This window comes from Xiphophorus couchianus, chromosome 20 (assembly GCF_001444195.1).
Source record: "Xiphophorus couchianus chromosome 20, X_couchianus-1.0, whole genome shotgun sequence".
In the NCBI taxonomy this organism is placed as follows: domain Eukaryota; kingdom Metazoa; phylum Chordata; class Actinopteri; order Cyprinodontiformes; family Poeciliidae; genus Xiphophorus; species Xiphophorus couchianus.
The window spans coordinates 9,872,927-9,899,100 of NC_040247.1; the positions used below are offsets into that span (position 1 = coordinate 9,872,927).

The 26,174-nt window shown below is 38.4% G+C and overlaps 1 protein-coding gene across 1 annotated transcript; it reads right to left on the bottom strand.

The window, feature by feature from the left end:
- Positions 1–5,531: 5,531 nt before the first annotated feature.
- On the bottom strand, positions 5,532–21,210 carry cttnbp2nla (CTTNBP2 N-terminal like a). Its single transcript, XM_028003895.1, has 7 exons — positions 21,078–21,210; positions 17,321–17,425; positions 9,699–9,932; positions 7,784–7,891; positions 7,448–7,636; positions 7,206–7,376; positions 5,532–7,117 (listed from the first exon to the last, which is right to left on the bottom strand). Exons 1-7 carry the CDS (start codon positions 21,114–21,116, stop codon positions 6,191–6,193), a joined length of 1,773 nt encoding a protein of 590 aa, XP_027859696.1. The 5' UTR covers positions 21,117–21,210; the 3' UTR covers positions 5,532–6,190.
- Between the last annotated feature and the right edge of the window lie 4,964 nt (positions 21,211–26,174).

Sequence of the window (26,174 nt, forward strand, 5' to 3'; positions counted from 1 at the left end):
GTGACTCGCTTTGAGCCAGCTCCAGCTGTGGTCTTTAAAGGGCCATGTGTGGGGTCCTTGCTCCTATTCTGGACCCATTAAATCCCTGGAGATAAATTTAGATTGAAACAGACAAAAAGAAGAAAATTGATAGGGTAAAATAATGACAAATAGTTATCATATCTTACAAGTCAAGAGAAGCGACAGCATCAAGTTCATAGAGAAAACATTTGTAGGGTATTCTGTTCTTCCTTGAGGCAAGTCTTTAAAAAGAAGGCTGTAAATTTATGGTTTAACTCCTGACAGGTTATGTGCTCCCTGCTTGACCTCAGTTCCACAACATGGAACTGCAGATATGTGGTCAGCTTGATGTTGTAGAGCAAGTCAGCATTTGGGAAATCTACACTAAACAAATATGTGTCTGCAGCAGTCATTTTCAAGTTCAACTTCATTTATTTATGGATCTACACATTCATGCCCCCTAAATCTTCCATATTTTCACCTGTTATAACCACAAACCTCATAATATTTTATTAGGATTTCATGCAAGAGAGACACAAAGTAATTTATACTGGTGAAGTGGAGGGAAATTTTTATCTTTTTCAATTTCATTTACTCCTACAAGTCCTTTAATATATCCTCCTGAGACCCAGCAATACATTTTTGTCCTCTGTGGAGGACATAGGTTTTTTTGTTCATAACTCTGAAACCATACATGCCACTGTGTTAAATCCTGTTGGTCCTTAGAGAGGACATCCTGGGCCTCAAAATGTGTTCATATTTGCCACAAGAGAGTCCCGATGTCCTCTCCAAAGGACATACTGTAATAAATAAATAAGAACATGTTTTGAAACTTTTTCAATTGTAGTGATGTTTTTTCACTCCAAAGAGTCATGTAGTGAAAAAAAAAAAAAAATTCAAAAACTTTTTTTTTTCTGGGTCTCAGGAGAAAAATATGACAAAGTGTCTTGCACTTTGTCATATTTATAAACAGAAGTTTTTGTCTTTGTGTTTTGTAGCTTCTAACTGGAGTTCTTCCAGCCTTGGATTCATTGGTTACTTTGGATTCCATTTTTGAATGATGGCTTAAGCAGTGCTCCATGTGAAGCTTACGACATTGCTTTACAATCTAAACCTGCTTTTAACTTCTCCACAATTTGACTTCTGGCCTGTCTGCTGTTTGTTCAATCATGGCCTCTAAAATTACAAGCAGGTGGACAATATTTAATAACTATAGAACTTTTGAAGGCAATTACACTGTATCTTATATAGTATTATTATATAGTGGTATCAAAGTAGGTGGCCTGATACTTATAATACATACACTATTTTTCACATTTTGAATCAATCTTTATTACCTTTCCTCTATTTTACAATCATATGGCAGCTACTCTGTCATAAAATCTTTATTAAATATATTGAAGTTATGTGAGAAAACTCTGCGACAGACTGGCGACCTGTCCAGGGTGTACCCCGCCTCTCGCCCGGAACGTAGCTGGAGATGGGCACCAGCAACCCTCCCGACCCCATTAGGGACAAGGGTGAACAGAAAATGGATGGATGGATGGATGTGAGAAAACCTTAAACATTAAGTTCCATCAAACTTTTGTTGGACTTCACTGTAAAGTGTTTCATCACAAGCTTGTATCTTTTTATCGTATTTTGACTCTAGAATGTTCAAACTAACCACAGAATATCTCTTCTTTATTTATTATTCTCTTGCTTTCTTGTAGATTCTTGCTATTGGGTAACACATGTCTGCGGTATTTCACTTTTGTGAACAAAAGCCTCTATTTGTGCTTCAATATTGCACCCTAACAAATATGTAAACGAATATTTATTAATGGTCACTAACTGTTGTATGCAAACAGACTTCATGTGAAATACAAAATTTTCTGAGATGTTCAACGAGAAGTTCTTACAGCTTGTCACTTTCCGACGGCGGCACTGCGTTGAAAGGAAGGGAGGCAAGGCAACAAGGTATGGTGGAAAGAGCTTTATTGGTGCTGCAGGTCACCAGTACACCGACACCCATTTCTTACCGAGAAGCACAGCAGCTGGCTTTATCCCCGGGGATTCTTCCACCCACACCAGGTGAAGGGGTGACAAACAATAAATAATTTACAAACCCAACACAAAATAAATGGTACAAATAAATATTTACATGCATGCAAAGTAGAAATGAACTAATCCTAAAGTCAATCAAGAAATTAAATCAAACTTAATATAACTTCAGAACATGACCCTCCTTGTACACACGGTATGCTCCACCCTCCTAAGGAGACACACCAGAAAAGTAAAACTCAATTAACCCAACACAAACAAACTGAAATAAAGAAATGAAACTAAAAGTACTTGTTTTGTAAATAAATATCAATAGTCAATAGGGATGGAGTCCCTGGTCTCCATCACACAGCTCATCAGTGTGAGCTTGTGTTTACAGAGGCCCGAGAAGCTGAGAAGATGAGGCTTTACAGAACGACTAGGCGTGCCTGTTCTGGATTTAGGATGCAGCTTTTCTGTCCTACACTGGAATGTTAATTAGGTGAGCTGAATGAAAGAGAGGTGACCCGTTCCGTTAACCAGCTAACCCTTTTCCCCAAGAGCCAGGAGGGGGATTCAATGTGTCGGAAAAGCCAAGTCAGCAAGTGCCTGTGTGGGTGTGTGTGAAGGAGACACAGAAACAATATGTGCTCTGACATTGCTGACTAATCTTCTCTTAATTTTCTTTTCTTAAGTAGCTTCACTTTTCACAGCGTACCACACAAGCACTGTTTACTGATTGAAGCAACATCGGGTATTAAACAAAATAACATTTCTGTCCACTTGTAAAATTTCACAACTTTTCCATGCAAACAAAAAGCTGCTTTTGATGTTTGAAGTAAAAGAAGGATTTCAAACAGGAAAATTGACTGTGCAGCTGACTGTGCCATGCTGAAACATTCAACTGAACTCAAATATGTACACTCAACAAAAATATAAACGCACCACTTTTGTTTTTGCTCCCATTTTTCATGAGATGGACTCAAAGATCTAAAATTCATTCCAGATAAACAATATTACCATTTCTTTCAAATGTCCACAAATCTGTCTAAATGCTTGATAGTGAGCACTTCTGCTTTGCTGAGATAATCCATCCCACCTCACAGGTGTGCCACATCAAAATGCTGATCTGACATGATTAGTGCACAGGTGTACCTTATACTGCCCACAATAAAAGACCACTCTGAAATGTGCTTTTTTTTTTTTGCTTTATTGGGGGTCTGGGGACTCAGAATCAGTCAGTAGCTGGTGTGACCGCCATTTGCCTCATGCAGTGCAACACATCTTCTTCGCATAGAGTTTATCAGATTGTCAATTGTGGCCTGTGGAATGTTGGTCCACTCCTCTTCAATGGCTGTGCGAAGTTGCTGGATATTAGTGGGACCTGGTACACGCTTTCATATACGCCAGTCAAGCACATCCCAAACATGCTCAATGGGTGACATGTCCGGTGAGTATGCTGGCCATGCAAGAACTGGGACATTTTCAGCTTCCAAGAATTGTGTACAGATCCTTGCAACATGGGGCCGTACATTATCTTGCTGAAACATGAGGTGACGTTCATGGATATATGGCACAACAATGGGCCTCAGGATCTCATCACGGTATCTCTGTGCATTCAAAATACCATCAATAAAATGCACCTGTGTTCTTCGTCCATAACAGATGCCTGCCCATACCATAACCCCACCACCACCATGGGCCACTCGATCCACAACATTGGCATCAGCAAAGCGCTCACCCACACGACGCCACACACGCTGTCTGCCATCTGCCCTGAACAATATAAACCGAGATTCATCCGTGAAGAGAACACCTCTCCAACGTGCCGGACGCCATCGAATGTGAGCATTTGCCCACTCAAGTCTGTTATGGCGACGATCTGGAGTCAGGTTAAGACCCCGATGAGGACGACGAGCATGCAGTTGAGCTTCCCTGAGATGGTTTCTGACAGTTTGTGCAGAAATTCTTTGGCTATGCAAACCAATTGTTTCAGCAGCTGTCTGAGTGGCTGGTCTCAGACAATCTTGGAGGTGAACTGCAGGATGTGGAGGTCCTGGGCTGGTGTGGTTACACGTGGTCTGCTGTTGTAAGGCTGGTTGGATGTACTGCCATATTCTCTGAAACGCCTTTGGAGACGGCTTATGGTGGAGAAATGAACATTCAATGCACGAGCAACAGATCTGGTTGACATTCCTGCTGTCAGCATGCCAATTGCACGCTCCCTCAATGCTTCCGACATCTGTGGCATTTTGCTGAGACAAAACTGCGCATTTCAGAGTGGCCTTTTATTGTGGGCAGTATAAGGTACACCTGAGCACTAATCATGTCAGATCAGCATCTTGATGTGGCACACCTGTGAGGTGGGATGGATTATCTCAGCAAAGCAGAAGTGCTCACTATCAAACATTTAGACAGATTTGTGGACATTTGAAAGAAATGGTAATATTGTTTAACTGGAATGAATTTCCAGTTAAACAAAGGGCTGCACAGTGGCGCAGTTGGTAGCACTGTTGCCTTGCAGCAAGAAGGTCCTGGGTTCGATTCCCGGCCGGGGTCTTTCTGCATGGAGTTTGCATGTTCTCCCTGTGCATGCGTGGGTTCTCTCCGGGTACTCCGGCTTCCTCCCATAGTCCAAAAACATGACTGTCAGGTCAATTGGTTTCTCTAAATTCTCCCTAGGTGTGAGTGTGTGTGTGCATGGTTGTTTGTCCTGTATGTCTCTGTGTTGCCCTGCGACAGACTGGCGACCTGTCCAGGGTGTACCCCGCCTCTCGCCCGGAACGTAGCTGGAGATGGGCACCAGCAACCCTCCCGACCCCATTAGGGACAAGGGTGACCAGAAAATGGATGGATGGATGGATGGATGGAATGAATTTTAGATCTTTGAGTCCATCTCATGAAAAATGAGAGCAAAAATAAAAGTGTTGCATTTATATTTTTGTTGAGTGTATTACTCTCCAGCTTATGTTAAGAGTAAAACTCATTGGATCAAGACAAACAACTCAGTATACATACTGAATTCTTTGTAAAATAACATGTCATGTAAATATGTAAAATATAAGTAAAATGTAATTCTAAGAAAACTAAAGGAATAGTGTTGCATTATGATGAAAAAAGTCAACCGAACAAAAACATATGAAACAGTGGCCTCTGGCGGAATTTCAAGGACAGTGCAACTTTGCAACTATTGCTAATAGTCATTAAAGAGATAAGCAACTTGTTCCACCTTAAAAATAGAAAAAAAATAACACATTAATTTATTTTTATTGCCCACTTTGTCCTATTCAATGTTTCCTAACTTCCAGATTCAGCGTCTATCCCAGCTGTCATAAGGACAGACCCAGTGGACCAATCATCAGGCCATCACAACTCCAATGCCCAGGTAAAGAATTAAAGTACTTATAAATTCTGTACAAAAGAGGCCATAATGGTTTAACACATCAGACTGTTGTTGTTTTATGGAATATACACAAACCTTATAAGGTTGTCAATTACAACATACACACTTTAACTTTGAGAGTAGTTTATTAAATATGTCACTTTTCAACCAGCATGTAAAGCATGTGATAAAGGCAGAAATAATCAACATGGCAGAAGAACCCTGATACTAATTATAGCAAAGGTTTATAGTTAAGTAATGCAGGATTCCGCTAATGACAAAGGCATAACATTCAACTTTAAAATCTCTTCCAACAGTAACTGCATGTAATCATTCTCTTTGATAAACATCACTACGCAAAGAGAATATCAAAGAATCAATGTAGATGTCATGTATGATTAATAGACTCTGAAACATTCATAACTTTTAATACTAAGACTGTACAATAAAATAAGACTTGGTAGCACATAAACGTCTGTAAAACTTGTAGTATTCAATGATGATTTTTTTTTATACATTAACCAGCAAAACACTTCAGACTCATGTACGGGGATCGAATGAGAGCTCATTAGTGTGGATGTACTTTTTTTTTAGATGTTAGACTTTACTTCTTTATTGCCACCTAAAATGGTGCCTCTGTTGATGTTTAAACTACATTTAATAAATACATATAACAATATGAGAGGGATTTTTGTTAAAGAACTAATATAAATTCTGACTTGTGTAAGTCTCAGTTATAACCATTAGATGATCCCGCAATTAAGTATCTGAAGGCTGAACAATGGGTTAATTTGATGAAACCACCATGTCGAGTTCTTTGACGCCCTCCTGGTTTGAGCTGAGGCCACAGCTACCGGACAGGGGGCTCTCTGAGAAATGGCTGCCAGATTTTGGAACGGCTGCTGGAGAAAGCGGAGCCTGGGCCAGACCGGGTTTCTTTGGAGGAATAGGCGGGGGGTTTCCCCTTTCCACCCTGGAGATGGTTGGTGATCGGACCCCCTGTGGAACTGCCCCTGTGGCCCTCCCAGTGGCAGGAGACAGGGGTGCTGCAAGGCTACGGTAGTCTGTACCAAACGGGGAGTTATTTGGTGTGCCCTGTTTCATCGACCCGCTCTGCTGGACGGAGGTAAACCGGGACAGAACCTGAGTGACTGTGCTCCGGGCCATTTGCTTGACTGGGCTGGCCTCAGGAGACGAGCTGCTGGTCACAGGGGAGAGCTCTTTTGGTGAGAGCAAGGGGACAGGTTGAGCAGGCTGGAATTGTGAATCCGGCTCAAAGGAACTCTGGAACTTGTGCCACGCAGCATGGAAACGCTGGTTGATCCCAGCCTGATATGGAGACTGGTATCCTCCCTGGCTCACACTGCCTGTGGTGCGTTTGGCAAGAACAGGCGAAGTGCATGGCGAGGAACGAGACTGAGGCGTAAACACTGCACCGGAGTAAGAAAGCGATGTTTGCGTCTCATTTCCATTCTGACAGGACGTCTTCTCTGCATGTATGCTTGATATATGAAACCCATTGGCCTCCCCTGGACAGTAAGATCGAGGCTTTGGCTGTTCAGATGCATGGTCTTCTTCAATGTCCTCAACCTTAATGCTGTCCACTGATAAGCTTCCTGCAGGAACCTTTCTAACCCGATCTCTTCCTGTTGCCTCATTTGAAGAGGCAAAGACTTCTTGCACTTCTTCCAGCTTCCTCTTCAGCTCTTCCACCTTATCATAAATTAAATTCATTGCATGAGATGAAGTAATTTAATGAAAGTACTCCACCACAAGGTACAGTTTGTCAAAGTGTTCACACCTGTTGTTGTAGATCGGAGCAATGAGCTTCTTCCTTCTTCAGCCGCGAGCGAAGCTGTTCCCGTTCTGTGTCGAACTCAGCAAGCTGCTCCTCCACCCTTGCCTCCATCCTCAGGGCTCGCATCCTTTCCTCGTCCAGCTCCTTTTGCAGAGTCTGACAGGCATCTTTTTCCTAATTATATAAAGCCAACTGTTTATAACAGAATCAAAAGGATGAGGTACTTGGATTCAAAATGTTAGGACCTTGTCAAGTTTGCGGTTCAGCTCCGTCAGGCGGTGACCCTCCTCCAGAGCCCTGGCACTCGCCCACTTGCACTCTTTAGCCAGAGCACAGGAGAGCTGCTTGTGCTGAGCCCGTTCTTCTTCGAGCTGCTCAGTAATCCGTCTCTGCTCCTTTTCCAGACGGCGGACCTGACTCCGCTCAAATTCCAGCTGCAAGCGAAGACAGTTTCATGCCATCAAGAAACAGTCATTAGTTGGAAGACATTTTGTTTCCTGTCTATAACCCAGCTCATATTGTAAAAAATTCAGTCAGTCATTCAGTTTCTGGCTGAGGCAAATGTCTTTGAAACAAAGCACCTGTTGTTGTAAGCGCTCTCTCTCCTTTTCCAGGATGTAGGTGACATCATCTCCCTCTGCTGTGTCCTCAGCATGCCTCCTCTTTTCCTCCTCCAGGTCTGCAATAACCTAAAGCAAACACAAAATAGAACAAAAAGTCATCCTGAACTAGGCATCTACGTCTTGTGGCTCCAGAGTTGCAGAGTGACTCGTTGTACCTTCCACACGGCTCTTCATAACTTTGGATAAAATTGATAAATTATAGACTAATGTTTTTAAAGAGGAATATAACGAATGCAAGTTTTTTACAGATTTTTAAATTTTGTTCTATTATATAATAACTGAGTAACATTGATTGAAATGTCCTACTGTAGAAACTCATCAAAAATTATGAGATGTCCTTCTTCAAAGGTCAGGTAACATTTGTGGCTCGAAATGAGTTTTACGAAGCTGGACTGAGGGCAAAAATGGCTCTTTGGATTGTAAAGGTTGTAGGTCCCTGTTATGGGGCAATTTAATATTCTCAAGATATGAAACCTGTTTCTCAAAACCTGTTGTTGTAAACGCTTTCAAAAAACCTTAAAATAATCTAATTACTTTTCGTTAATATGGAACAGTACAATTATTTTTTACAACTGCTAATTAACCCATTTATTAATCAAGATATAAAGAATATTATTTTTTATTTGGATACCAGGGATTACCGGTACTTTAAACTGAGAATAAATATTTGCTAAAATAAAAGTCTGAGCAGGTTTTATTACACAAAATTATAAACGTTCAGTTAAGTTTCACTGGTTAATTACAGTAGTTGGGCTATCTCCTGAGGTAGCTAGCCTGCAGTTTGCTGCTTAACAGACATGTCAGTAAACTAATAAACCTTTGGTTTGAAATAGCAGAACTTTAAGAGGAATGCTACATAGTTCCTTTTATTTTTTGCAGCTGGAAACATTTACATCTGAATTTGTCAACTGACTGGCAGGAAGTTCACAGCAACATGTAGGGACACAGCTCTCCTACATGCTCCACATAGCCTGAGCTATTTCTGGTCACTCCATTTGTGTCTCTCTGACATCTCATTAATACCTGGTACATTAGTGTCACAAATTTCCCACAAACCATCACATAGCTGAAGTGACATATATGAACCACTGATATTTGTTAATGCATCTGAACCCAGGATTGTATTGGAAAACCTGTGCTGCCATCTAATGATTGGCTATACACATGATTGTGTTATACACAATTAAACCTAATTTTACTCATTTTCCTACTTAAAATGAGAAGGAATTATTAATGTGTATGATATACACATTAACAATCTCTAATTAATTTATAATCAGTTTGGTGTTAAAAAGACAAATAATGTTTTGTATACCACTGTAAATAAATTCAGGCAGTAAAGGCTTAAAAGCAAAGGTTTGACAAAAGGTTTTAGGATTTTAGCCCATGCCTGCCAGTGAGTTTGGTTGACTGCATCAAAAAGTAAAATTGATCTTGCTTCAAAACACTGTATATATTATGAAGTGCAAGTGCCCCAGATACTAAATAAAAATATCTGCCATTTACTCAAGTTAGGTTTTGAATCCAAAATGAATATTTTATTCTGTTTCACTCAGCCTGTTATGAACACCTTTTGAATGTGTGTGCTGAAAACATAAATGTGTATTTAATCATGTTCCTAAAAACCCAACAGACTGTGATGGAAGTGAGATTTAATTTAATAGATTTGAAAATGTTGCAGTTAAATGAACAGGTTCATCAATCTTTTTATTTGTGTGGGAAACAAATCCATTATCACATCACACATAAGCTTACACTGCTTTCACACAGATTTTTGTTTGAAATAGAAATAACCACCAGTGCTCTATTTGTTTTAGTTTTTACATCAGTTACTTGGTTTGAATCTCTTAAAATACCAAGTATTGGAGCTCACCCTCCTGTGCCTGCTCTCAGCTGCAGCCAGCTGGGCCAGCATCTTCTCTTGCATCTTCCTGCAGTGGCTCACCACCAGTTTGAGAACCACCAGAGGGTTGGAGGTGGGGGAGGAGTGACCAGGTTCCTTATTTGGGCCCCCAACAATTTCATTGTCTCTCTGCAAGGCGTGGAAGGGGTCACTGAGGTTGTACCTACCATAGCGCTCCTGGATGAACAGCTCCTTACATTGGGCCTGAGGAGAAGACAAAAAGAGGAGTCAGACTTTTATTTGCAGAGATTTAGTAACTCGGTCATGCTGTGTGATTCTACTCTTAGGCTCTTGTATCTCAGACCCAGAGGGAAGATTTAAACTGCATATGTAAACTTTTAAACACATGCTGGAGGAAATCCACAAAGCGTTGCAATCTCTTCCTTTTTAGCAGATGTTTTGCTCACACTTTACTTAATCTCTGCACTGGATTCACAAAGCAGATGGCACTACTAAATATTTACACACAAAAAAAAACGCCTTTAAAGTTCAGGAAATGGGAGTAACGTGCACCTATTTCTGTGTCAGGTCAATGTTGTCTTCTCTTCAGCCACACTCATTGGAAAAATGTTTTAGGGTTTCATTGTTTAAATTAACAGAGAACTGCAGGTCATGTAGAAGGTTTCTCCTAAACTTTTAAGAACATCTGTCAGGTGGAATCACATCAGAATGACGTTTCTACATTCAAAAGTGATGCTAAAAATTGTAAAAAAATAAAAAAATGGTGTAACAATTAGCCATTTTAAGTGAGTCATTCTAATTGTAGTGCATGTGATTGTAAAATCCTTAGATAGTGTTTTACAAGCATGCTAAACCAGCCTGTAATTAAATCCAAATAAAAAAAAGAAATACTTGTATATTGTTTATGCGCGTAGTTAGCAAGTAGACTTGGCTCAAGTTGCTGGGTGTTGTCTGTGTGCTCACAATCTTATCCATTCCAACATCTGTTGGAATGTTTTGTATTACAAGGTTTTATTCTGCATTTCAAAAAGCATCTGCATGATTTTAAGCACAATTTAGACATTTAATTTAACTAGAAATTAGCACCTCACTGAATAGATTAGGAATTACAAAGACAAACTGTGATATGATAAAAATCTAAACTACAGTCAAGGAAAACATCATATGTAAATTCTAAGAAATGTACAAGTGAAAAAGATAATTAAAAATAATACTACAGGCGTGTTGTATTTGATGCAATAACAGAATATTTACAAGAATATAACGCAGGTATTTAAGCAACTAAATTAGGTTCTGTGATAGAAAGTCTGATAGCTGCTGGGAGAAAATTCTTCCTTGTGTAAAACCTCTGTGCTTTTCCCAAAATTCAACCAGCATGACAGTTTTTTCCCCTTATTACTAAAATTTTTTATCACTAAAATGTTTTACAGGCTTTCATTAGATGGTGTATTTTTCATGCAACTCCATAACACAAATAGCTCAATAATTTAAAATAGTGTTTTATGATGTAATGTTATTTGCTTTTGCTGTAATCTATACTAATATGCATAAGTATAGGTGGCTATTTCATGCATAATTCATAACTTAAATGTTGTCAAAATATATCAGCACAGAGAGACGCCAAGTGCTTATTAGTAGTGGTGCTATGTTAGAATCAAATCTGCATTTAGCATGAGAGTGCATTAAAAACTCAAGTTTTTTAATGCATTTATTACCTGCAAATAGCTTAATCAGGTTGTTTTCCCAGTGTTGGGAAATTTCAATTAACTCATCTCGGACTGAGTTTTAGCAATTTCTGTGACTGATATCTAACCCGTGTTCAGCACAGTTTTATCCACAACGATTACATCAATGGAGTTGTTTTAGAATAATAATTCACACAACTTTATGAATCTGTTTAGTGCTGACATTATGCATTACACTGAAAGTGTCCGAGAAGCTACTAAATAAATTAGTAGTTGCCAGATTAATCAAAATCTTCAGACTGCAAAACTGCATGACATACTTATTAACCTCTTCCAAGTGAATTTTATTTGATAATTTAAAAAATCCAGTTATCACTTGAAGTTAACAGAAACTGCTGTTGCTTTGCTTTCATTAAAACAGGAAATAAAATTCTGCATTCTGCACGGCATGATCACCATCTCAAATGACTTAACAGATCTAAAACAGCAGATAATGGAGGAGGAACAGAGAGAGGAAACACTTCAAAAACACAAGAAAAATGGTGCTGAGTGGAGGAAGGAGCAACAGATGGTGTGAGTCTGTCTATCTTTAGCAGGACAGCTGCTCCGCACTGGCCTTTGTCCAAGGTAGACCTGCTGTCTGTTTAATTCATGACAAAAAAAGAGATAATGGCGGCGAGACTTTTCAAGTTCAGCAGATGCCTTTAGGCCCACTGTGAAAAGGGGGGGCTGGCGTGTGAGTGAGGAGAGAAAGATGGTTTAGGCCAGCAGAAGAGCTATATCTTGGTGAGATTTCAACAAAGCAGGATCAGGAGATTAGAGAAAACACTATATCCTGCTTGACAGAGGGAATCGCAGAGTTCCAAAAGAATGATACCAGGCTGACATTAGAAATTAACCTTAAGTCAAGAAGAATTTAGATACATTTCTGCATTGTAATATTTACCCTCTCAGTTCTTTAACTGAATGTTTTTTACCCACCAACCTACTTTTTTCTCTCTTTAATAAAGGATTGTTTACGGTGGACTCATTCTACACAATCCTCTAGACTTCACTGCAATTCATTAGCTGAAAACACAATTATGCCAGGAGTCGGTGAGGAATTAAAATGACACACTAAAAAATAATTTGACTTAATGTGGATGTGTCACTATAGAACAAAACCCACTTGTATCAGTGCCTTCATTAAATTATAAAAAATTTAGAGTGCACATTGTGACTGAGAAGTGCTCAGCAGATGCCAGTTCTACCAGGTGTTTGCTAATTGCTGCCGCCGCTAGTCTGGAGGAGCTTAGCAGAGAAGGTTCAGAAGTTCAACTTGGAGACTGCAGCTTTTGGCTTGTAGGCAGCACTTTGTGAAAGCAAGCACTAAGGCAACCCTGTATGGCTGCCATGGGAAATTCAAGGTTTCCTCAAACATGTTTGAAAATAATTAAAGCAACACTCTAAATATCTTTTTAATGATGAAGTTGCATTATAACATAACAAATAGCTAAAGAAAATTCTATTTTACATAATGTCCCACATTTAAGGGTTTTGCACACATCTTTATCAGGGGTGCTGCTGTTCTGTAAATCAAATGAGATGTAAACTTGAGCCAAAACCCTGCTTTATGACTTTTGCTTTGAAACTTAAAAGGTCCAGTCAAATCAGATTAAAATGAATTACCAGAAACTCAGTGAAGCTATGTGAGCTCTGGTGATTAATGGGAAGTGCAGGGAGGGATGATGAATTAGCGCTGACATATAACCAAAGTTCAAGACAGATCAGAAGGTTTAGGCTTGTCATTTCCTACATCATCAGTATTGGCTCATTCAGCACAGGAAGAGCAGAGCACGGCCCGGAGGCTTTGCTGCCGTTTTTGAACTGGTCTGTCAAGGATGGTGTGAAGGCGGCTCAAACGGCAGAGAGGGGTGAAGCAGGAAAACACACTGCACCCAGGAGTATTCAAAAATGCCTCTCACATGTGAGCATTAAAGAAAGCCACATGACCACTCAGAACCTCAGTAACTGGATTACGTGCTATTCAGGGCAGGACTCCTAGATGTTAAAATGCAAATGTTGACTTATACAAAAAAATTAGCTAATAATGGTTCAGTGTCACTGATGAAAGTTTAATACAGGACTGTTATTCCTAAAGTCAAGTAACCTGGCAACAGGCTACTCCTTCTTCCTGGTAGTGACTGTCTAATGTGTCACTTTACAGTTAGAGCTAACTATTTTTTAAATATCTTCGCAAACCCTACTGTACTTCTCCTGTCACCTTTCTCAGTTCTCCTTCAGTGCAAAGATAGCTGTGCAGCTAAACAACACAAAGAAATGCTGCATTTTCTTCACACGAACCCTCCATTTTCAGAAAGTGGTGCTCAGGCATAAAAAAAACAAAACACTGGTTTCAGGAAACTTTCCCCAATGCCACCTAACACTTAGCATTCACGATTATAATTTTATTACATCATACAGTAAAACACCCATACGCTTTCAGTTCTGCATCACAGTCTAGCCTCATTATTCATGCTTTGTTTGTTGGCTTCAGTTCTTGGCAACATCGGCGTGTCTGTATATGGCAAGCCACAGCTGTACCGTTTCCAGCTTATCTTTTGCCGACACATGCCTGGAATCCTTCAGATGTGAAACGGTGGGAACAAGATCTGTGTAAAACAAAAAGAGAGGCTGACCAGGATGCATTTATAGTCTACAGTCCAAGATATTGCAGTAGCTGTTTTTTCAAGCTGATAAATAGTCCCTCATGCCAGTGTTTGTATTTTGTATTCTCTGCAGGAGAAAGGCTAAACTGCTGTGTAGTAGCAACTCCAGATAAAAAGGCAATTAATTTCTCATTGATGACACTCAATCTAATCAGCAGATGAATCTCAGACCTAGACACACAATTCGTATTTCTACTTCAACACTAGCTTTTCAGCAAAACAGACGGCAAAGCTATTTGAAGTAGCTCTGCTTGGAAACTGCAGTCAACCACACCATGAGAATTTGACGGTTAATTAAAGGCTCATTTTCATTTTTGAGTCTCATTTGGACCTAAAAAGTTATTTTTTCCCAAAACCAAAATGACTGCTGGATCACCACAGAGTTTTGAGTGCCAAATATAAGCATTGCCAAACACTTCCTTCCTCTTGAAAGTCACACTTTGTAAAGCAGCTGTAGAAGTGAGTCACAGGGGGGGGGGACACAGCAGATAGTTAGAATGCCATTGATAGCTCTGCACAATTAAATTTAGAGAACCGTCAAAAGAAAAAAGCTACAAAAAAAGCAGAAAGGCAAAACTCATATTGGTTCATATCTCATATCCCACACTTCACCATGGGAAAAAGCACTGATAATGTGTAGATAAAAACTTGTGGGTTTTATTTTTTTAGCCAGATAGAGAAAAGGGCTGTAAATGAAAACACACACAAATGAGTTTGATGACAAATTTACTAAAAATAAATCTATCCTACACTGTGTTACTACCATAGTGATCTATGTTTATTTTAAATATTTCTCATGTGATACTGACAAGGATATGACACATCCACAATGACTCAGATAAGCATGCCTAGACCAACTTCTCATACAGTTGTTTGGTGTGTTAACATCTTTTGATAAGTCTACATGAAGTTAAATGCAATGCTTTTCAATGATATTTTATCTTATTTTCAAATATCATTTAATATACAAAAATATAAATTTCAACTTGAGGATGTTGCTAAAAACTGAAATGATTATCAAAATCATTGATACTTTTTGGGAATAATGGGAAAATCTTAATAAAATAGACTACCACTGAAAAATTTATTTATTTTCAAATGTAAATCCAAAACGTCCATTTATTACAAAAACATAGAATAGAACAGAAATGTGTTTTGTTGTCCCACACTGGAGTCGTGTCTGAGGGATGTACTTCCAGCCTTTAATTATGTTAATTATGATGATTTATGGATTGAAGATAATGAAATCCAAAAATTCAGTATCGTAAAAAATTAGAATATGACATAAGGCAATTTAGAAAACCTGTATAGAAATACCATGTTATGGTATTTGCCATGTTATGGACTGCACAATCATGTGAAACATTTTTGACTTTGCCCTAAAGCAGACAGTCACTGATACACTTCATGAGTAGAGTACGCCACACAGGTAAGAAGCTGGTTGTTCACAGAGTGCTACATCAAAGAAAATCATCGGAGAGTTGAGTGTAAAAATGTTTGGTGAAAAGATGGTGCACAAGTAACAGTGAGAGCCTCTGATTAGAAAACATTGTGATAATTCACAATTGGACTGCAGCCTCAGGATCAGCTGTTTCTTCCTTCGTTTACTATACATTTTGCTTTTCAATGAGAAATAAAGGTCTCATAGTTTGGAGAAAGAATAGATAAGCAAGGTTGCTTGAAGTTCAGTGTGACGGTTCCACAGTCAGTAATGAATTGGGGATCCATGTAATCTGCTGGCGTTGATCCTCTGTGTTTTACCAAGACCAAAGTCTGAGCAGCCACGTACCAGTAAATTGCAGAGAAATTCATGCTTTATGGATCTGATTTCATTTTCCACTAGGACACTGGCCAAAAAACTGAGGATCAATGAAGTTAGAAAAAAGGAAGATAAGGGACACCAGAAAAAACAATGAAGACAAGCTGAAGGTCATTATTCTTCTGTTTCTTCCACAGAGTCAAAGGCTGATTGCAGATGATGGTACCAATACTGGATTTTTATTTAGTTTGAAATTGGAAACATCGAAATACAGGAGTTTTCAAAATTTCATATATAACCCAAAGTAAATTCCTTCTCCTTCCCCTACATACCCTACCTTTAATACAAGGTAGGACTCCATCCATCAGTTTAGGCTGATAAAAACATCTGCAACTCTATGAAGCTCAACGAATTAGTTGTGCAACTGGCATGACTCAAGAAAAAGGTTTTTTGTCCATTCATTGTATCTGTATTTCAACAGCTTAGTAAATTAATACTTATCAAAAAGTATTTCCCTAAGGGTTCACATAAGTCCAGTTCACGTAAGTCCATTTATTCACTCTGGCCCTCGCTCACATTAGGTCATCAGATACCTACTGAGATATAACTTCTCTTGCCTTATATGTCAGATCACAGGGGAAGTGAAGGAATGAGGTGCAGACACAAACACAAAACATTCGGCAGCGCTTTCTCTGCTCTAATTGCTGCAAAACCTGGATGTTAATCATGAGAACTGAGACTCCGGCATTGTTTACTTGTTTCATAAGTGCAGATCTCACCTTTTTTCAAAGCTGCTGCATAATCAAGATATGCAACAGTTTATCTTGATGGTTATGGGAGTTACATTTTTAACCTGCTTCAGGAAATGACAGCACTTTCTGTCAGTTTTCTGTTATGGCAAACACAAGCCAAGATTCTGGTTTTGAGTTTTTAGATAATAACTTTTTGACAACTTGACACTCCTTAATGGTTGTCCAAATCCTCTTACATGGAACAATAATTTTCACTCCCAGCAAATCCTTCAATCACCTCCTTTGTCCGCAATTGACACGGAGGACTACAAACCTGGACAATGCAACTCCTATCATGTTGAATATGGTGGTTACTTGCAGGTGGAGGTGATCACTTATGGTAATTTACAGAGACCCATTCCCGCAAAGAAGAAAACTGGAGTCAAACCACCACATGTAAAAAGCTACCCCAGGGCTTTTACAGAGCTGCTCAATCCCCTCACTGCAAGACACAAGATTTCACTTTGCCAAAATGTCTGTTTACTCTCTGTCATGGTTGAGGAAACCTCACTCTGCTCTGTATATTCTGAAAAAGTTTATCTAAAAAAAAAAATCCAAAGAATGCTTAGTCAATATGCCAAGTACTCACATCCAGGGCACTTAATTAGGTGAGATTATGATGAGACAGACATTTAAAGGAAAAATACATTATGAGCTGTGAAGGATTTTACTATTCAATTATTGTTACCTTTAGAGCTTCAATGACAACATCCCGAGCCTGCAGCTCTCCTTCCAGGATGCTAAAGAGCATCAGCAACTCCGGCTTGCTCAGGCTCTCCATGTTCACTTTGGTCTGTTGAGAAAAAAGACAGAACAAAATGATCTAGACCAGGCATATATGGCAGTTGAGCAAAATATTAAACAAGTCTAAAACAGGAAACACAGAAAAGCCCATAATCCTTTCTCATCAGTTTTCTCATTGTGACTGTACAACAATTTTTCAGGTATATAGTTTTTTTTTCTTTATATTAAGCCCTTTGTTTTCCACTTCCCAGAAATCAGACATCGAGGCAGACATCTAATCTCTTCCACGTATTTATGAGCCTTCAGTGGACATGTCGTTATTATCTTCCAATGAAGTAATTTTCTAAAGTAGAGCAAGGAAGATTTTATTTAATAAATGACAAACAAAACCTTGATATTTTAGGTTTAGTTTACAGGAAGACTTAAATTAAGCTTCGCCAAATTAAAACACCACAAGTGGAATCTGATCTATCTGCAACCGATACTGGTTGCAGACAAATCAGATTCAAACTTTTCCACTTTCATTTACCCATTCAGGTCCAAAAGTCATCGAACTGATGAAGTCGCAGAACTTTAAAATATCTTTTTGTTTTGCCAAGAGTTCAAACCCTAATGGGTGCTGTGACAGTTATTTTAGAGTTGGAAATGAGAAGTAGCCCCTTTGTAGAGTCTCTGTGCTTTAATCTCCCAGCTGTGTTGGTTCTGTTGACAAGCCCCGCGGTGTCTACATCTCCAGCATCCAGCCGCACTCTGCCCAAGTAAAAACATGCGGGCCTCGCTTTGAAACGAGATCAAAGCTGTCCATGTTACTACACTAAACATCATTTTCTTATGAGACTCATCGTGTGGGTTAGACCTCCACCCCACTGACTGACTGACTACTTAATAACACACATCCACTGCTGTTGGAATAACAGAAATACCATTTAAGTGGCTGAAGCATCTGAAAAATCTCCCAGTTTGCTTAAAGGCTGTGATCCATGAATGGATTAGGATTCTGCTTTGAGCAATCTGTGGTAACCATAACTGAGTTTTATGATGTCTAAAAGGAGAGGTTGTTGAGTTTTAACACAGGTTTATGAAAAAAGAAGTCATGATGAACTAAAAGTCAAAATATATTCAAAATGATCTCCTCTTAGCACTGTCCCTTACAAAAGGATTTATACTCTGAAGATTTTCACCTTTCACATTACAACTAAAAATTCAAGCATATTTTACTTGCAATTATATGGTAAACCAACATAAAATATTACATAAGGGTCAAGTGGAGGGAGAATGACAGAATAAAATTCATGATGTGTTTTGGTTTGTAGCCTAACTAAATCAATACTTTACAGAACCACATTTTGATAGATTTAACAGTTGAAGGTTTGGAATAAGTCAGTCCCAGATTTGCTCATATAGAAGTGAAACGGTTTGCCAAGTGCTCTGTGAAATACAGTGTAGCCAAATTGAATGGAGATCTTCTGTGAACATCAAGTTTTAAGGTCCTGTAACAGATTTGCATCAGCATTTAGGTCTGGAAATTGACTGGCTCATTATAACACCTGAACTTGTGCCTGGTTCTGTCTAATTCTTTTGCTTTTTTTTAAAATTTTGTCTATTACTTATGGAGTTTTTGGTTTTAGGAGATAATTGTTGCTAAAACTTTGCCAGAAATGTAAAGCATTCCATTCCAGCTCTGACTCTTTGCTTAGAGTTGTTGTTCTGCTTGAAGATGAACCTATGAACCAGTATCGAGTCTTTGGGAGCCTCCAACAGGTTTTCTTACAGGATCACCCTTAATTAAGCTTTGTTCATCATCCCATCAACTCTGCACACATTATCTGTTCCCAATTAACCCTTTTTAAGAAAAGTAAAATCATACCATTCCCATACTGGGATGGTATGATTTTAAATATAGGACAAAACAATCCATCGTGTTCTCACTAGAGCACATCCTTCTACGTTTTTGGTGTTTTCCCTTTATGGATTGTAGTCAGCTCCAAAATTAATTTCTCATAACTTTCTTTCAGCAGTGGATTTAGTTTTTCTTCTATAATAGCTGTCCACTTGAGCAGTGGATCCCTGCAGCTCATTTGGGGTTACTATAGGTCTTGTTTCATTTATGGGTAGTAAAGCAAAGATCTAAGGGTTGAATACAAAGAAACAAATGTGTCCTTTTCCTTTTACATAAAAATTATATCCAAATACGTGCTTTCTACTCCACGACATAATCAAAAAATACAATAAAGTTTGTGTTTGAAACACCACAACAATCTAAAAGGGCCACGGGTTATGAATACTTTTGCAAGGTGCCTTAACTAACTGTATCCAGCACATTTTTCTGCAAAGCAGTGAGCAGAAGCTAGAAGAAGAAAAACCACAAGCAGCATCTGTTTGAGAAGTTTTTAGTCCCCCTTTGCAGCAGCACTCTGTGGCTAGACCACCAGTGTAAAACGCTAATTAAACTCCAGCATATACTTGCCCTCCTTTAGTTTTTGCTTTACAGGCCTGCTTGCTAATTTCATAGGCCACCATAATCACTGTGAGAAGTCTGTGCTGTGCACGTTTTGCGAGAAGTGTCTGGGCTTGCCAAGGCCTGCATGCGCCATCGTGCTTGGCGTCACTTTTTAACGTATCACAACTGTTTCCCTGAGAGAGGAGCAGTTAACCATGACATATACAAAGATGATGGCATGGGAAATACAAATACTTCTACATGTCCTGCAAAGCTTCACGTCGGACGACAACAGCCCATTTGTATTACCTGTAAAGCCGTAAATATCTTTGTAAAACATGAACCAGCTTTCACTGTGAAATATATATGTGAAGACCAAGCAGACTCTGGGTTTGAGTGTAGCTGCTGGTGGTTGTAAAATATAGGGGCAAAGAAAGAAAATCCTTTCTCCTAATCCAATCAAAGTCCATTAACTATTCCCCTTTTTAGTCTCGAAGAGGTTATAAGCTCTTAAGCTCAGGCTGAATGGCAGGAAAAGCCTTCCTGCCAATACATTAAGCAATCTGGAGTGCACTCACATCTTTTCTTTAAGAATAATCAAGATAGCAAAGTGGTTAACAGTGTTCATTTGTGCACAAAAAATATTTCTTCTTATTTTTCAAGTGACTTATCTGAAAAGAAACAAGAGAATAAGAAAAAAAAAAAACATTTGCACAAATATCTCAGACTATGCAGCCGTAAGATGGGGGGGTCAGCTGAGGGGAAACAGAGCAGGAGAGGTCTGCTGCTTTTCCTTTTCCCTCACCAACAGATGCAGCATGTCTGGATACTAAATTGGATTTATTAGCCAACCCAATTTTTATACAGGCCACAATCTTGCCTTACTCGGCTTTCTACCTAATTCAACGCAGCTTTACTCGTAAAATAAAAACGATAAATAAAATAAATGTGTCTGCTTCTCAGTTAATTAAGGATTATTTAACAACTGGAGTCGCTGCAAAGTAAAATCTTTGCGCGCATCCACTGAGATCAACAGGCAATCTGACTGATGAGGTAAAAACTAGGCTCATAAGGAAATAAAATGTTTCAAAGTAAGAAGAAAAACTTCTAACTACTTTTTTGTCAAACGATTTGGCCACTAGGCTCGAGTGAATCTTTTCTTCTTTTCTTTCTACTCTCACGTGAAACAACCAGCGCGATCAAAAGTCGAAGGTTTTCTTCATGTAGTCAACAGAAACCACTTGTCATTTTCACTTCTTACCTTCATGTGTCTTTCAAGGACGTTTCTAAACTCCAGCATGAACTTTTTCTTCTGTCAGACGATTTGTTTCCCTTGATTTGCGTCCCCGGATCCCGACGCAGCGGAGCACTGGAAGGCCAAGTGACTTCTAGAAGAGCAGCTTAACCAACCAATAGGAAAGCAGCGGACTCGCGCTCTGGCCAATGAAAAATGTGGTAATGGGAATATAGGAGGAGCGGAATAAATTCCGCCTGTTCGAGTTTTGGTCGGATTTCTTTGTTTGGATTTTTTTAGGTTGCAGTACCAGCCTCTTAAAGGGTCTCAGAGAGACTCTCAAATAGCTTTAAAGACTGAAGAAAAGTTTTACTGGGGAGCCAGAATGTTATAGAGTGGAAACTTTAGATCCCGCATTCCAAATAATCTCCATAACAATGGTCCATAATTGTAAATTAATGGTCGATGTCTGTTGTAGTAACAGATAACATAACGTTGCCTAGGTCTCATGTCTGTGTTCACTAATGTCAGTAGTTATTTGGTTGTTTTATTTTGCATGCTCAAAACAGTTTTAACCCAAATGTGCTATCAGTGTAATGAGTAAAAGGTTTTTAAAGATTATACCAAAATCTGTAGAAGCATAGCATTATATGAAAAAAGTTAGAACTCCCTAATAAAAGTTTTCAAGATGAAACTGATCTGTTTAGATCATACTAAAGAAAGATTTTCCCTACTAATGTAATCAACACTGGGTGTGATTCTGGGGCATATATGCAAAAATAGACAATCAAATGTGCTGAGCAACACAAAAACCCTTGTTCATTATAGAGGCATCTTTTATAAATATAAACTCATATTTTTAAGATTTGAGCCAGGGGTGTACCAAGGGTGTATGAAGCCAAGGGAAGATTTTCATTTGAGGGCTCATTCCAGCTAAACTCGTAGAAAATATGCTGCTTTTACTTTTCTCTGAAGTTCAAGCTTAGATCTGAAAATGACATTAATACCTTACTTGAGCGTGTTCCCATTACCTCAAAAAACCGTAGAATTGTTAATTGTTAACTGTCATTAGCAATACATACCATAAAATGCTTATTTTTCCCCATTCAAGCATTACTGAAATTTTGATTGTGCATTATTGCATGTCACTGCAGTTGAAAATATCAGAAGTTCTAATAAATAAATTATACTGGCAGCAGCTAATAAAGTTTAAGAGATTGTGTTGGAAATGTTTCATAATGTCAACAATGTGTTAGGAATGTAACAAACCTGTTAAATACACCCCTGTCTTCTGACGTAAGGAGTCTAAAACCAAGAAATTAGTCCTCATTTCTGTAAAACACATTTTTTCAGACATTTCCAATATCTGAGTAGCAACATAAAGTTACCAAGGACAACACACATGTTTTTCTAGGTGTTTTATCTCTGAAAATACACTGCATTGTGTCAATTGCCCACAGTATTCTTTCTGTAATACATAACAACTACCAGTAGAGTGCAATGCTCACATAAGTTAGCTGGTACAATTACTTTTACAGTTACTTTGTCATTACACACACAATAAGTGAGGGACAAAAGCTGGATTCATGCACTGCTGTCAAAATGACTTCCTGGACAAAAAACCGGCTTTTTAAAGCACTGTTTAATAGCATGGTTCAATGACGTAAGAGGAAATCTCAGTTGAATTTTAGCTTTGCCATGTAATTAGAAAATTGTACCGCTACACAGAAAGGCCTCTGTGTTTTTTGATTATTTTGTCCTCCTTTTTCATCCTTTCTTTCATCTTGAGGGTGTACAGAGAGCAAAGTCAGAGGATTGTCCCTCCTGATAGGCTGCTGCTGCTTGCCGCTTCTTCAGCACTAATAAGAGTCTCTATTTCAGGCTCCTCAATTAAGCAGCTCTGCTCAGCCTGCTGACTGGCTGCTGTGGAGAATCAATGTCCTTACATTCACTGTCCCATGTCCTTGTCTCCCTTTCAAACAGGTTCCACTGCGAACCTGTTTGAACAAGGTTTTCCATTTAGTTCAGTTTGAAATAGTTGTTAAAGCTTGTTGCTTAAAGAACCAAGAATGATTTTTCTTCATTTTGGACTTTATAATTAAGATGAGAAGGCTGTGTGGAAAATGGAAATGGCAGGGCTATCTCTTAGAATTGAAAATTGGTTTTGTAAGAAGTGATATGAAAGTGTAATTTGCTTCAATATTGCAGGTTTGGTGTCCCTCTTTGAGATGTGCTTGAATTCTGCTTCTGCAATCATGAAAACACAGATTTTCCAACATCAATCTGTTGGTTGCCATAAGGCAACCAACAGATTGTTGTATTGGTGATCTGTTTACTTGAACCTTGTAGTTTGTGGAATACCATTTAATTAGCTTTTGAATAGGCAGATTGTAACAGTTGGATAAGGAATTTTGTAGCATGGTTACTAGACACCTTTTGAAACAATGACTCGTGCTAGTTTTAAACTGGACTTTTCTAACTTCCTGCAGGAGATAGCTGTGCTGAAGTGGTAATTCTATCTTGTATTTGATCAAGAAACATCATCCATTAATTTTCTTCTGCTGATCTGATGCAAAAGTAACAGGTTCAGTAGGAAAATCTACACTTCCCTTTGCACATGTCCTCTAGCTCACTTTATTTATTAACCTTTATTTCTTCAGGAAAATTCAACTGAGGTTAAAGATCTAAGAAAATCCACTCTTGGTGATCCCAAGGTGTTCTCAGTCAAATGGGAATATGTAGTATAAGTGAGTTCATAGGTCAGTCCCAATGGCTTCTCCCAGAAGAATAAATTCAGAAAGCCTTTGACCATAATACATATCTGGCGAGTTTACATACATGAGTTTGAGGTGAAGCAGATGAGCGAGCAAGCTAAGAGCAGATCAGAGTACTTTTCTTTTCTTGAGATCAATTGTCCTCCATCCAACTAAGATGCCCAGGCTTCAACAACAAGTGTATAAAAAATCTAATTGAGAAAATCCAAAGCAAGATGAGAAAAATATGGTTTCAATTTAAAAAAAATATATATCTTTTTTTTCTTTCTTTGAAATAGAGTTTCTTCCCAACTTTTTCTAATGTTCTTGTGGCTTCTATTGTGCAGAATGTCATAATTCGTGTGAGCAAAGCAGATTGATAGCTTATTATGCCCACAACTTTCTGCCTGCCTTGTTTATATGCAAGGTAAAGTTTTTAACATTTCTCACTTTCATAATTTAAAAAAGTTATATGTTCCTTTATCAAAAACTGTTGGCAAAAGAAGCACAAACGTCAGTTTTTACAAACATCTACAGTATATATTAATATACAAACCCTCAAATGTTGTTGTTTTGTTATTTCTGTCTTATTTAACAACCATAAAGCTACACACACAAACTTGTACAAGATAAATAAAAGTCTTCAACTATGTGTGACAGTTACAGTAGTTTTGATTAACTGAAACATTTAGGACAACAAAGAAAAAAACTAGAAGGAAATTTGTAAGGGGGAAACATTTTTCACAGCAATTCATAAGACCCACATAAACTCCTACAGTTTTACAAATCCTCCTGGGAAGAAAAACCTATAGACTGTTTGTTACTCTGGTTTATCTTAAGGTTTTCTATTACTTTGGTTCACTCAAAACTTTTTCCAGCTCTTCTTCATCTCTTTTAACATTATCTCTGACTGTGAAGTCCACAGATTTTCTTTTTCATAAAGCTGTCCTGGGTTTAGGTGAGTGTCTGAAACCAGTTCAAAAGAGAATATCAGTACATTGCCACACCAAGCTCAGGGAATTCTATAAAAGGATATTTAAGGTTGGGGAAAAACACAGCTTAAATCATAAAGAAAATCTTTCCTGTGGGATATTATTTCATCAGCTGTGATAGTTCCAGGTTCCATCATGAGCACACATTAAAAAAAAAGTTCTCCCAGACCTGCAACAATCACAGTTAACCCCAAACATCTGGGACCCTGGTCTAAATAATGAATGAGTCAACTACAAAACTTCAATCTGTCTTACTTCTGTGGTATTATTCCCTGCTTAAGTAGTGTGCCAAATGAATATTTCATCTCTATTTCACACCTGGCACTCCATCATCGAAGTCAGACAGAGTGTGGATGTGACACACCTTAGTGGCACAGACATGATCAGAGAGAAGAATGGAAAGAGGGAGCTGTAAATATAGCATCAGAGTCCTGGCAGGAGCCGGCGACAATCTCGAACCTAATCTGAGGCAGTTATCAGCATCTGTTGCCTGGCACCCAGTTCAGTGGAGGTTTTAGTTATTCATCTATTGCTCCATATCTGTCAGGTTTTTTGCATCCGATTCCCCATGCAGAAGATGTATTCAAAAGTGTGGGTGGATGTAGCCTTTCAAAACCCCCTAAGTGAGTCAGTCAGTCAGTCACTGTTACACTTGTCTTCTTTGCTCAGCAGATCTGATTGCATGAAGAGATTAAAGGTTTGAACATTGATTAGTTTTGCCAATGTGTGGAAAATAGTATATGTAAATTGTCTGAGTCTGACCTTGAAGTAGTCCTGATTAATCATTTTCATCTGACCAGTGGGTTTCTGTGTCCTGAAGCATGATAAATTTGTCTAGTTTTACCTATAAAGTTTTTTTTGTTTGTTTTATTATTATTATTTTTTATCATGTGGGAGCAGATGAATGGAACGTTTATTGTCCCAACATTGCTTTATTATTTATGTTGTTTATTAACTTGAAATACTCTCAGCTTTTCAAGAACACTGTCCCTGATCCAGCTCTTGGAGAAAAATAAACTAAATCAATCACAGTTTAGGTTTTGTTTTAAAAATAATAAAAATAGATATTACAAAATGCTATATTTGATCTGTTGAACATTGTGATAGCAACTTTATTAGGTACATCTATCTCTGAATACACAGAACACTGAACTGCAAAGTAGACTGGATACAGCAGCAGAAGATGAGTCTCACATTTCCACATTGTAGATGTGTAGTAAAAAAAAATACAGTTCTTTTTATTACTTTATTAATATTTTTTATTAAGAATAATTATTTCTAGCATCTTGTTGAATCTATAACATGGAGGAATTAAACAGTTAAAAGGCAAAACACAGGTCCTATCAGGTACTATTAATGTGTATCTAATAATATGGCCA